Source organism: Amborella trichopoda, chromosome 2, assembly GCF_054954075.1.
Source record: "Amborella trichopoda isolate Santa Cruz 75 chromosome 2, AtrichopodaSantaCruz75HAP2 v2.0, whole genome shotgun sequence".
Classification (NCBI taxonomy): Eukaryota; Viridiplantae; Streptophyta; class Magnoliopsida; order Amborellales; family Amborellaceae; genus Amborella; species Amborella trichopoda.
In genome coordinates, this window is record NC_142337.1 from 63,097,493 (window position 1) to 63,111,431 (window position 13,939).

Here is a 13,939-nt window from a genome sequence, read left to right on the forward strand (position 1 = left end):
CACTTAATTTCCTAAAGATATTGCATCGACCGACTATCTTATATTATATGTTCAAAACATAATTTTGTAGAAGGTAGTTATGATGGCCATTATCTAAATAAATAGGGCACAATATTTCAAACAAGAGAAAGAAACTTGCTAACCAATGTTGATTATGAATCACTTGTTTTCATATAATCATGTATGTATACCTTAATTTGCTAAACCTATTATGGAGGTTGACTAGGATAGAGCAATACTAATTCATCTGATAAGCATAGTGGCATAATGTTTTCCTAAAAAAAAGAAATATTTATCAAAATACTCATAAGAGATGAACTATTCAGAATTTTTACCATCTGCAAGTATTCCAAATCAAGAACATTTGTGTTTTTATGGGTATTTTGATATTAAATTAAAAGATATGGGTAAGATAATAAGTTGTTCATCTCTTGCAGATATTTTGATAAATTTCCCCCTAAAAGAAGAAACAATAAATAAAATAAAAGCACATGTTGAATGATAGATATACCCCATATTACTTTAAAAGTATTAAGCTCTTCACATCTTGTTAAACATTAGAATTGAGACAAAACATAAATTGTGCTTGTTCCTATCAAACGTCAAATAAAATAAACAAATGAGTTGGAGCAATCAACAAATATTGAAAACCTCTTCTCAGTAGCAATCAACAAAGATAGAAAAATATATATAATAGATATCAATTCAATAATGCAGACACTAAAATAACCTAGGGTTTTCAACAAAGGAAACCCATTTGCCCAATCCTTCTTTAGATTTCATTGAAGTGCAATTATATGAAAAGCTAAGGTACAACAGCAAATTCATTTCTATCATATGCAAAACATTAACTACCGAATCCCAAATAAAATCATGTCTAATATGGATAAAACTTCCAAAAGCATGGCCCTCCCAAGGAAATTAAGAAATAAAGTGGTAAGAATGATATGAGATCTAATGTATGAAAGCATTACGAGTGCTTGTCATAATCTTCAATCACATAGGTTGAAGAGCATTTTGGGGGGTAAATTGTAACAGCTGAACCAAATTAGTAATGACAAACATTTCATCAAGATGATCACATGTTAAAGCTCCAGTTAAAGATCTTTCTAGAAATGTATGAGACCCAGAATATGTCAGGAAATATAACATACAGAAGTGAGAAATGCATCAAAAAATAATTAGTAATGTATAACATGAGCCACAAATTAGCCTCCATTCAAATCTTTTTAGAAATTGAAAAGACCCATAATATGTTAGCAAATGTAACATACAAAAGCAAGAAATGAATGGAAACTGTGTACATGTTCAAACAAGAGCAATACACCCAAACCCTAATTTTCACAATTAAGTGGTCTTAAATGTGCCACTAAAACGGTATAGAGAGTTGGTTACTCTTACCATTGTTTCCACTACTACTATTTCTATGATTTACATTGAAATTGAAGGGATTATCATTTTTGAAGCTAGAGGCACTCTCCTTAACATCAATTTGGCCATTTTTACCGGGGTTTTGGGAGGATGAGGCCTTCTCTCCTTCAGTCTCTCTATATTTATGCAGATATTTTCTCAATGGCTCAACATAGTCATCAAACCCAAGTGTTTGTAGTGCCCAACATAGATCATCACCATTGATAGTCTTGCGCTTCTCCTTATGACACTTATCTGAGGCCTCACCTGTGACAAAGCTGATGAACTCTGATACACACTCTTGCATGGTTTCCTTGGCCTCCTTCGAGATCTTAGCATTCGGAGGAAGTATCTGCTTCATGATTCGGCCGACGTTGGCTATAGGGAGGAGCCGGTCTTGCTCCCTTATGGAACCCTCACTTGGGCTTGTGGCGGTCACAGTTGCACCCCCAGTGGCGGTGGTAGTGGTGTTTGTAGGCCTACCGTTGCCTTCGGAGTCAGGACTGCTCGTCCTCCCTCCGATGGTCACTACCATTCTTTTTCCCTCTCTCAATAGAAACACAAATACAATCTCTCCCTCCAACCGTCTCTCTCTTTGTAGAAACACAGTCTCTCTTTTTCTCTCAAGTCAAACACAATACAAATCTCTCTCTTCTCTCTTCTCTCTTCTCTCTTTCTATCTCTCTCAAGCAAGAGACTTGATGCTATGGAACTTGTACACGTTGTTATCTTGGACTTTAGTTGCTCTAAGAGAAGAGATAGATATATATGGAGGTTCATGTGTATGCATGTTGATGTGTCTATGTGATTGTCTTTTGCTTTCGTGGTAAAGAAAGAGAGAGAGGTAAAGTTGAGGAGGGAGAAAGGTAAGGGGCAAAGAAACAAACAAGGCTTGGCTTGTTAATAGAAGTGCATTGATATGGATTAAGAAAGTTAGTCTTGGTGCATGGTCACACACACACTAGGTGGGTCAGCATGTGCATATGGCCAGGGGTGTGACCTAGCTTGGTGCGTTGGCATCAAGCTTTCTTAGTGGAATACACATGGGACCGGCCCCTAAGTCCTATGCCTTCATTGGTAGATGGTGTCCCATAAGAGCTGACCGTAAACGAATCGGGTCCGGGTTGGGTTGACCTTGATATGAACCAAACAGACCCGACCCGACCTGAACCAGACACACCCGACCTGGACCAGATGGACCAAAATCGGCTGGGTCTAGGGTCGACCTGTCAAGGTTGGTTGGACCTGACAACTCCAATAGGGGGTCCGGACCCAAGTTTGGTCTGGTCGACTAGCTGACTTGACAGTTTGACCAAAGCTATTTATTACCAATCTCTCTCTGCATGCGACCACAGGCTCGACCAGGGCCATTTATCACCTCTCCCTCTCTCTCTTGCCTGCCATATAAGAATTTATCTTGCATATATGTGCATGAGTGTATTCAACTTTTGTAGACACAAGCCACCTTGTGAGGAGAGACATGGTATTATCACTAACCTAGAAGGACTACGCAAAAGCAGTGGTCCCCCATGGAGCCACACGCCTTCTCAAGTCCCAAAACGACACTTGCCCCATGAGATGTCATGGGCTAGGGTTGATACATTTTGTTTGTTAAGGCCCAAACTAAAACCTCAGGAGGGGGCAGGGCGTCAACTGGTGCCCTTAAACCTAGCAACGATCTCTAGATTGTGTAACCCTTTCTCACCTTTAACCCCATCGAACCCTAGAGAGAGGAACCATTGCTTGCCCTAGCGACCCTAGCCCTAGGGCTCACTCATACCTCGTCAAAATGGTCCCCCCCCCTCCGCTCCTTTGTTTCATGCAAAAAGTCTTCAAGACAAAAGAAGAGCGTATTTTATGCTCTTGCGGCAACACATATTGTACATATACTCCCTCGGTAGACTTACTTGGGAGGATTTTTTAACCCTAAAATTTTTGTAACAACCTAAGAATTCTGTTCAAAAGAAAGATTTTGAAGTTTTAGTTTTCTAAAGCCAAATTGACTTCAAAAAGTTGATAGCCTTTGTTCAATCTTGAGACAATTTTTCTTTTTCCAAGTTCAAAGAGAGGGCAATTAGTAAATTTTTATTAATATTATTTTATGGGTTGAAGAGTTTACAACCTTTAAATTTGAGGTCCTAGAATTAATCCTTATCAACTATGGAAGTAAATAGACAGTATACTCCTGCAGGATTATGAAATCTTCTAGCTGGACAAAATATCTTTCGGTGAGCATCTGATGTAGATTGTAATCCATTATCTATAGTCTTTTCATGGTTTGTAGATTATGCACGTACGCATGTAGGGTTGCGAGCCCTCCAAAGAAGGTCGACCACTAACCCTAATTTCAAATATAATATAAACCCTAACCCTAATCGCACTAAGTCTAAACCTTATTTTATCTTGGGCTCCCGATACAACTATGCAGTATCCAACTAACATGGGATGCTTTGCTCACATGAGTGTAATAATTAAATTAAAAAATATGTTTGCAACAGGTGTCGAAATATTACGGCCTTCGATGACGTCGGAATCGTGTGGCTCAGTGATTGGCTTGTCAATATTACCTAGATGGGGATTGGTGAAATTAGTATATTTGGCAATCTTACTAAAGATTTCTATTCAAGAATTTAATAAAATTTTAATGGTTTTGTGAGCAGGCATGGATGCCTTTGACAAGTTTATGAGTATATTTGTTTTCCCCCACTTGTGGGGATGCTCTAAGGAGCTTAGATTAATCTCATATTATCTTGAAATAAGCTCATGGTTTCTCATAAAGTTGTCAAACATCACTTTATGCTATGCTAAAACTATGGAATAATAATAAAAATAGTAATATATTCCTTGTGAGAAAAGGAGTGCAATGGTGTCTTGACAAGTGTGCGGATGAGATGCGTGCTCTACTAAAAGAGCAAGGGCCCCCTCTCCCTCTTGGGACAAGGGCTCAAGCTAACCCATGACCCATCTTGTGGTCCACTTGACTCTCCTTAATGAGGGTCAACAAACCAACCTCCCATTCCTCAAAAACAATTTAAATCCTCCCTCTCGCTCATTTTTATTTCGGGTGAGGTTTGTATAAGGTGTCAACCTTATACTATTGAAGTAAGGTGCACCTCAAAACTACGCCGAAAATACAATTTGAGTGCCGCAAAACCTTGCAATGATATAAAAAATCTAATGTTGTCCCCAACTACAAAAATTAAAGTTCCAAAAATGGTGACGATCAAGTAGATCTATAATTCCTTGAAAATTGATGGTCTAGATAATGTGTTAGAAGACGAACTAGTTTTAAGACTAGAAATGCCCCTTTTTTTTTCATGTCTATGAATCACAAGGTCAAGATGGTATATTTGAGGGTTTTTCAGCATGAGAAAGACCTTCTCTAGTGGGCTTTTAGATGCACTGTACTCATACAATATAAGGTTGACACCTTATATAAACTTTTTTTTTTAATTTTAGTAAGTTTTGGACATTTTAACAAGGTAATTTTTTAAAAAAAACTGACTTTTCAAGCGCGACATTTCCAAAATTCATTTAGCTTTGGGAGGAGGGACGATTTCATATCACCTTTTATTCTATTTATTTATTTATTATGAAAATTCAAGAAGAAAGGTTAAGTTGAATTGTTTACATTTTCAAGCATATTGTTATATCTTTGGTGGGTGGACATGTGACAAAAACTATCAACATTTTCAAGCATCAAAGATACTTAGAATATATATTTATGTGTATATGAGCATGTTTGCATGTGTATGGTGTAGAAATGCCTTTACATATGGGAATACTGGCCAAATTCATGCATGAGTTGAATTGGATCCTATAGATTTAGTTAGTTGATAAAGGTAATTAAGTGGTCGAACCACTTGTTTCATGAAAAGGACTAGCAAATTCAAGAGACCCAATTTGTCTCCCAAATAAATCCTTTCCTCCTATCTATTTTTGCTTTAATCTCATAGTTTGTCTCTCTAACTATCATGAGAGGCTCAATCTACACCATGAGGAGGTGGTCTCTTGCATCACAAGTGACTTATGCAAATTTTCTTGCATGGCTCTAGAAGCTTTACTCTTTTATTGCCCCACCTAATTGTGGAAATTATTGGTGCTTTTGAAAAAAAGGAGACCAACCTAAAATTCATTCATGGAAAACCCTAGTTTACTTGGTTTGGAATACTTCCTTTTCTTTGGCAATCTATTGAAGGTGATAGTGCATACTTTTCTCTTCAACAACAATAAACTAAAAGCCTATAAAATGTTTTTGTCATCACTAAAGACCGGCAGAATGAGGCCTTTGTACCTTAGCTGACTTGGTTAACTGCCTTACCTTACCCAGACTAAGGATCCTTAATCATAAATTAAGCATTTTCAGATGGTGGTCTGGTACATGTCTAGTGTGTGGAATGTTTTTATTTGGGAACATCCATACCCCAAGTGAAAAAAAAAATGTAGAGAGAGAGAGAATGTGTCCAATGAAATATATATATATATAGAGAGAGAGGGAGGATATGTGTCCCATGCCTATTCCATGGGACAAAAAATAGAGGAAATCCCTAACTTTTTCATTATATATACTTGAATCTCTTTAGTTCAAAGAGGAAATATATTCGTCAATTTAATCATTGCTTAATGTGATAGTTGATTTAGTTTCTTGTATTAGAAAGTGTATTTTCTACATTGACTATAAAAGGAAACATACTGATGCATACTCCCTTTTTAAGCTGGGGGCCTTAAATGTCCTATATGACTAATATAAATTAAATGCAAAGGAGGGAGCACTAATCAATTTGGATATAATAACCCTGTTTGTTACTGGCACGTGCATTGCATGATGCTCATGCTTAGAGTTTACATAGAAAAATTTTTTTAATATTGAATTTAATATTAATTGTATTTGTTTGGTTTAATTTATTGTGTATTTTTTTACTTTTTGTTTTGGGTAATTAAAAAAAAATTTGATAAAATCAGTGGGGATTTGGGGCCCTATCCTGTGGTGAAAATGGAATCAGAGACCTCATTAAGAGGATCGGCAATACTACCACCAAGGTCTCGGCCTATCGTCCCAAGCCATTCTGATTTTTTTTACATTTTTATTGTACATTTTTTAAGATTAGATTATTGTATATTATTTTTAGCAGAAAAATTATACGATTCTTGGATATGTGTTCACTGAGGTAGAAACCTTATTTAGCACAATTTTAGGATCTCAAGTTTCAGGAATCTAAGTACCTCGACAAATAACCAAAAAGAAAGATCTATATGCATTTTCTGTGCCGAACATAGCCACTCCATGTATTTAGAAACTCACAATTCTTTTTTTTTCTTCTTTATTTTGAAAATACAGATTTGGTGATTCTAAAATAGATATCAGACTATTGTATTAAAAGAAAAACTCCTAAGTACCACATGAGGATGCTATATAGGCTCTTACTTTTATAGCCATTTAATTTTCCATCTAACCCTTTTTTTTGTTGGCGGTTTGTATTTTGGAATAAGCTGAATACCATCATTGAAATTTCTATTTTCAATTTTTGGTTGGCATAATCGGTGTATGAAATATTTTCGTAAATTTTTTATTAAGATTATTTTTAAATCAAAATTTTGACAAAACATCAAAAATATTTCAAAGGGGAGATTGATAAATTTCTAGCTATACGACCCATTTAAGCCCACTCATTCGAGGCAGACCCTAACCTCCCTTGAAATCCCATGACCTGGGCTAGGGCCATTCGTGTGTCAGCTGACTCATCTATTTACATGAGTCCTCCATTCCAAATTTATCTTAGAGATGGTTTGAGAATCTCCACTGCAGTGAACATGAATACAAAAAATGAAAATAATTTTCTAAAAATAGCAATTAATACTTTTGATTTTTTGTAACACCATCCATTTTATGCTTTGGTAGTACCACCATTTTTTTTCAATTACACTGAGATGGATGTTTGACATGAAAGGACGCATATGTTGACCTCCGTCCCCTAATGAGCAAAACACTTCTCTAAATTTATATAACATGAGAAAATATTATGACCCGAAAATCTATATATATATATATATAAACAACTGTTTTATGCGGGCTGGACCGCATTTGTACAATATTCAGTGCAGAGGTATAAAGTAGGTGGTCCATTTAAAAACAATTGTAATTAACGGTCCAAATGTTTTTTTAATATATTTATTATTTCTAGTTTTTAAAATTTATTTATTTTATTCATATTCATAATCTTTCTTCTTTTTTTTTCTTTTGTGGGTGAGCAAAGAGCTCCACTATATACTTTTTCATAGGCCTTAAACTCGAGAAGCATGCATGAACACATAAACTAACAGAAACTAATGTGCCATCAAACGCATTAGGCCTGTTGCCCACACTTAACGCCTGCTCATATGACATAATATACATGAACGATGAACCTATCTATGAACTCCTTCTCAAGCACCAACCACACATTTATGCCTCCTCTTTCAACACTGTTTGAGAGAAGCAAAACAAACTCATCCATTCCACTCACTATGGGCCCTCCATGAACTGACCTACCGTACCCAAAATCAAGTTCATGGAAAGGGAATTTCCACCATGCTGAAACATAGAAATTGCCATTGAAAACTGAGGGCACCCCCTTGTTAACCTCTAGCCAGTCAATAACAGACCTTATATAATCATCAGTCACCCTATTTTATGGCAGATTGAACCTCACCAACACAGAAAGAGAAGGGCCTCTGCTCTAAATCCTTCACTCTTGCACTTGCACAAGCAGTTATCACGGCATTCCCGATAAATCTGTCTGGCAAATTTGGCTCCAACCTTGACCGAATATCGATGGCAAAAAGAACACTAGAAACCATATTGGGGTCCTTGAAAACAGCTTTGGTTTTTGCCCTCCAAATACCACAATTGCCTCGAAACACGAGCATTTGGTTTCATTGGGAAAACCATTGTTTGAAATTTCAAAACCAGGGGTACTAGCCGTTGGGGAGGTGTCGAAACTATGATTCTTTGGCTTTGGGGTATTGGGATTGGGTTCGGGAGATGAATGCTTTGACTCCTTTGGAATCCCATCATTTGAGATTTTGAAAGCATGAAATCTAGTCGTTAGACTAAATTTCAAAACCAGGGGTACTAGCCGTTGGGGAGGTGTCGAAACTATGATTCTTTGGCTTTGGGGTATTGGGATTGGGTTCGGGAGATGAATGCTTTGACTCCTTTGGAATCCCATGATTTGAGATTTTGAAAGCATGAAATCTAGTCGTTAGAGAGGAGGGTCCACTAGCTATGGAAGTTGGGGGGTCACCATTGATTGCCCTTTCTTCAGCTTGTCTAGCATTTCCAGGGTGAATGTGAAGAGCTTGTATCTGTGTTTATCTCAGAGTTCGACAGAGGAGGACGGTTCTGGTGGGGATGGAGAGGTGAAGGAAGAAGAAAAGGCTGAAGCATCCGAGAGCTTAGCATATTCAGTATGTGGGTATTGATTATTGGGGGATTCCTGGCTCTGATCAAGCTTCAATTGTTGTCGAGGCAAAGGGATTTTATACCTTCTCCCCTTGAGATCGAGGCTGGGCTCTGAAACATGTCGATTGCTGATTTTCCATCAAAAATGCTGTGATTTGTGACAAACCCAATTGAGAAACCTCCACATTTGAACCTTGTAACCTACCAAAGGTTAAGAAACAAATGAAATCAATGAGCAAGGAACAAGATAGAAATCTCGGCAAAGTAATATCAATCTAGAGCGAGATAGATCAATGATGCACAACTAATCCATTACAAGATTAGATGCACGACATAATTGGCAATAAAGCACATGAAAGTGATAATTCAGAGTTCTTAGACCAAATTTGACTGAAATACATCAAAGAAGAAAGAAAAGCATTTCTTTTGTTGCATAATGATAATCAAATTAACATAAGGAATCCGTTTGTGGCCTATAGATAATTTAAAAAATAAGAAGACAGAAGGAAAATTTACCTAAACATAATAGAATTAAGAAAGGGGAAACTTTAGCAGCTTTCATGTGAGTACAAGAATAATTTCCTTTCTTGACTGATCAACTTCAAGAATAAAATAAAACGAAGATAAAATAGGAAAGTGGCTTTGTTCAAACATGCAGTGCAAGGGAAATTAATAAAATTAAAGCACTACAAAGAAGTATCCATGAAACATTAAGGACAAAAGGTCAAAAAGAAAACAGGGAAGCTTTCACTTGTAAATGGTCTGAAATATAGAATGAAAAGGAGGTATAAAAAAGGTGCCTGGATGGTAAAGAGAGGAGTTTCACTGAGGCCTTCGAACCCATCTATCCTGAGAATAAAGTGTTCAGATGTCGGGTTCGGAATTGCTAAATCCCCGAGCTCGTCCACCCTTAGCTGAGACATCGCCCCTCTAAATAAGACTCCAGCATTGTTGCACACAAGTTCCAATCTATGGCTTCCACAATTGAAACTCAGCCTCCCTGACATAAACCAGTAAGGAACTAACACCAGAGACACTGATTTCTTCACTCTCTCCGCAATATCTTCGGTCGATTTATCATCTCGGGACTGGAAAAAGAACACAGTTTCAACAGGGAAAGCCACTGTCTGATCAATGTTAGACAAGAACACGGTCTCATTGGAGTACTGTTTCGGAGAAAACAAATTGATGGGTTTTTCCTTCTCAACATCATTTGCAGTTATCACAATTGAGGTTTCCATTGCTAAAACTCATAACCCTCCCTCTCTCTCAAAAAAGACTCTGAGTAAACAAACAGGGACTGAACTTTTGCACTGGAAGATTGAAGTCAGATTTCCATGAATAATAATATTTCAAATTTATTTGCCAGATTACATGGCTCCAAAAAAGCACTGGAAAAGCGTGAGTGGGGATTTTACGTTATGACTTCTATCTTCATTGGTTAAGGCTTTGGTTTTTAATGGGGGTTTAGTACTCATTCACTGCGTATGTTACCTTGAACTTAGGCATAAGTTTTTCATTTCTTTCATCTGCTGACCTTAAAGCATGGATTAGAGCCCTATGAATTTTTTAAACCAGTGCATTTTTCTAGAAGATAATTTTTGTTTTCCTCCTACAAAAGAAAAGACATTATTAATAGAAAAATTATACAAAGGCGCTATTTATTTTTAGTATAAGAAGATCACAATCGCTATTGTCCGTCAGATTTCAAACCAAATGCTTGGAACAATGTCATTGACTATTAACTAAAGTTCAACAATAAAATTCTCAAACTTCATAACACACCCAAGGTCATCAAATTTTCCATCTAATGGCTTAGAGTAATTGTGACTTCCTAATCTCTTATTATAAGAGGCAAGCTTTTTATGCTTCCCCTAAAACATAAAACTTATATACTTCCCCTTATCCAACCATCCATTCTGAATGGAGGGCTGAGATTGTCCCAATTATAATGTCACGTATTTACATTATTTTATGTTAAATTTTTTTCTACAAACTATTTTAACGCCAAATTTTATGCGCCCAATCCTCTATTAAACTCATACTAGCGAAAAATATAAAAACAATATTTTCAATAAAATAAAATAACCAAAATACCCCTTAAAAGTTTCAAGGGGTATTTTGGTCATTATATTTTATCAAAAAATTATTTTTAAAATTTTTTATAGGAGCGCCCCAATGAGAAGATAGCGCGTACCAAATTTCATATTCATAAAATTTGTATAAAATCAAATAAAAATAAAATACTTTGAGACGTCGGATCTAAGATCAAACGGTGAGTGCTCTCTTGATCAAAATAGGATGCTGAATGGTAGGGGAAGCATAGATCTTAAGAGAAGTATAGAAACCTTTTCCATATCTTTATGACCCTCTGAGTCTTTGACGGAATTTCCCTTGATTACACAAGTTAGCCAATTTTCAACTTGAAGAAACTAAAAACTTTTGGCCATAATTATCTTATAAATGTTGAAAAATATCCCAATTATTAATGGGTACGGAAAAAGTAATGCGCTCCCAAACCACGTCAAAAGATGCAGTTTTGGCACCAGAAAGACCTACAATGGCTTGGAATTATATTTCCACCTATAAATATGAAAATTAAGCTTCAGATTTGGTTTAGATCAAGAAAAATTATTAACATTAAAAAATCTTGAAAATAAAATGTCCAATAATATATTACAAGACAAATCATTTTTTAGGACTTCAAATCAATTTTTTCTCAAATCCATACAAGTCGAGGTCAAGATATAAAGTTGATCCTTGTATAAACTTTCGCCTTGATAAAAAAAATGTGAAAACAATGCCTCTATGTAAAATTTGAAGGCATTTTTCTCATTGTAAAACATTACTGAGGGAGAGAAACATAATGGGAAAAGTGGGCGCTTTGATCAACGATCCACCGTCTGTACCTTCGACAGTTGGAATTGCTCCCTAATGGGTCTTTAAGAATAAAAATAAAAAAATAAATGTATGTCATTCAGTTGATTAAATCATTAAATGGCACAGTGGATGGCCAATATGAGCAACCCAAATAATACTCATCCCAAAAATGACGAGAATGTAATTTATTTTCAAGAGGGTGAAAAGATCCCAATGTGTAAAGCATAACGAGAGGAATCAGGGTGAGGGTGAGGGTGCCACAACATAACACTTTGGATTCATTTTTACCTTATTTAAGTATAATGTTGAAAAAAAATAAAAAATAAAAGAAGAAAAAAAATGTTTCTGACGCAAGACAGCTAAAGCCAGCACCATCCATTCGCAACAAAGTTTTAAAAAACGAATTGGTGATCTAAATCGCCCCTCTATGTTTCTGATCTAGTTTGGTCGATCAGCAATCTGGTTTACCTTACTGAAAATTAAAAAAATTAAAAAATTAATCCAAACGGGAAGGTTCAATGATTTTAAAAAAAAAAAAAAAAAGGTGGAGTCGATTCATATGGTTAATCGATCTGTTCTATCAGAGAACGGGTATACAAACCAAAAGAAACCAGCGAGTTCATGGGAAACCGGCCAATTCCTAATATTTTACATGATCCGGATAGGCCTGAGCAATTCCTGATTCGAATCGGCCAGTTCCAATGCAGATCATCCATTTTCTAAAGGCTGGTTCTCACTTCTCAATGATGGATGTTGGAGATTAATGAGACAATTATTCTCCACCATCAATGGTTGAGACTTGAGAGAACAATGCACTCCCCCAAGTTTTGTACCATATACTATACACAAGTTGTTTATCGGATACCTTTCCATTTGCTAGAAGGGGACCTTGGGATTCAAGCATGGTTGAGTCTCACTAGTATGGGATAGGGGCATTGTTCAAGTTTTAGGGCACAGATTCTCCACCCTCCATTTCAGATTCAAGGGAACTCAGGACGCCCTAGCTTTGTACCATCTCTAATACACAGGATGTGGATGATATATTTTAACTTTTCAAAGAAGGGGAATTTTGGGATGGCACCCTTGTGAAAGTCGTTTAGTCTTGCAGTTTAGGGTACAGACTTCAGGATTTGGAGGCACCATGCCCTCCAACACAAATATAGAATGCCAAAACATACTCTACTTACACGGGAGTCGGATGTCCATTTATTCCCTCGGCTGAAACTTCACTCACGAATAATTTTAGCACGCTAAATTTTGGGATGCAACCTCGTCAGCCGATAGATTAACCTCAAAAAAAAAAAAAAAGCGCTTAATTATACCTATATGCATGTTAAACAAATAATATTTGAGTAGAGACCATCTAATATTTAAATGGTCAGGCCTAAGCGTTAGAAAATTCAAGTTATAATTTTTTTTTAAAAATAGTCGTCTAGTAATTTTTGAGTGATTACCAAAATTTTAAATTGAAAAAATCCTCCCAAATAGATCTTTTGACCGAGGAAGCAGGGATAAACTCTGCTCACAATGGAGTAGACCACGTGTCCTTAGAGAATTGGGCTTTGATATATCAATCAAACGCTGGAGTATACCGTCTATTTGCTAGGTAAAATTCAACATATAAGAGTAATTTTAGTACCCCAATGTTGGGGTTATCGCCTCTTCTATCTGGATGTACTAGAAAAAAATATTGTATCAAGATTGAGCATAGAATCAAATGTTTGAAGGGCAAGATCTAAGTATCATAAAACTCAAAATTTATTTATTTATTTTTTTCGAAAATAATCATCTAGTGCTTCTTAGGTGATTCCCAAAATTTCATATGGGAAAGATACTCCTAACTAGGTTTTTTGACTGAGGGAGTAGACACAGTATGGTCCCATACGAGCACAAGATACATGCTCTATCCCATTTGTATGTCTCTGTTTGTGTTGTGAATGGTTTGGTGGTCTCATGAAAGGGGGTATTTCCGCATGAAACACTTAGAAATTTTTTGGTGGTGTTCAAGGCAAGCATATAGTGCCAGATTCTGGATATGGTGGGTGGTTTGACGATATCTTTCCACCATATCTTCAGGGTGTTATCGTATATGTTCTGATGAGATAGAACCTTGTGTGTTGTCGTATATGTTCTGATGAGATAGAACTCTTGTAACCTTTTTAAGCAGTAAAATTTGATAATATTTGTCAAAAAAAAAACATCATCCAT

The 13,939-nt window shown here is 36.3% G+C and overlaps 2 protein-coding genes across 2 annotated transcripts; both read right to left on the bottom strand.

Moving 5' to 3' along the window:
* Positions 1 to 1,286: 1,286 nt before the first annotated feature.
* On the bottom strand, positions 1,287 to 2,042 carry LOC18445301 (nuclear transcription factor Y subunit B-1). Its single transcript, XM_020674188.2, has one exon. The coding sequence runs from the start codon at positions 1,943 to 1,945 to the stop codon at positions 1,370 to 1,372; it is 576 nt and encodes a 191-aa protein (XP_020529847.1). The 5' UTR covers positions 1,946 to 2,042; the 3' UTR covers positions 1,287 to 1,369.
* A 5,662-nt stretch (positions 2,043 to 7,704) lies between these two features.
* Positions 7,705 to 10,281, bottom strand: LOC148783421 (acyltransferase GLAUCE-like). Its single transcript, XM_088860170.1, has 2 exons — positions 9,652 to 10,281; positions 7,705 to 9,052 (listed from the first exon to the last, which is right to left on the bottom strand). Exons 1-2 carry the CDS (start codon positions 10,090 to 10,092, stop codon positions 8,903 to 8,905), a joined length of 591 nt encoding a protein of 196 aa, XP_088716296.1. The 5' UTR covers positions 10,093 to 10,281; the 3' UTR covers positions 7,705 to 8,902.
* Between the last annotated feature and the right edge of the window lie 3,658 nt (positions 10,282 to 13,939).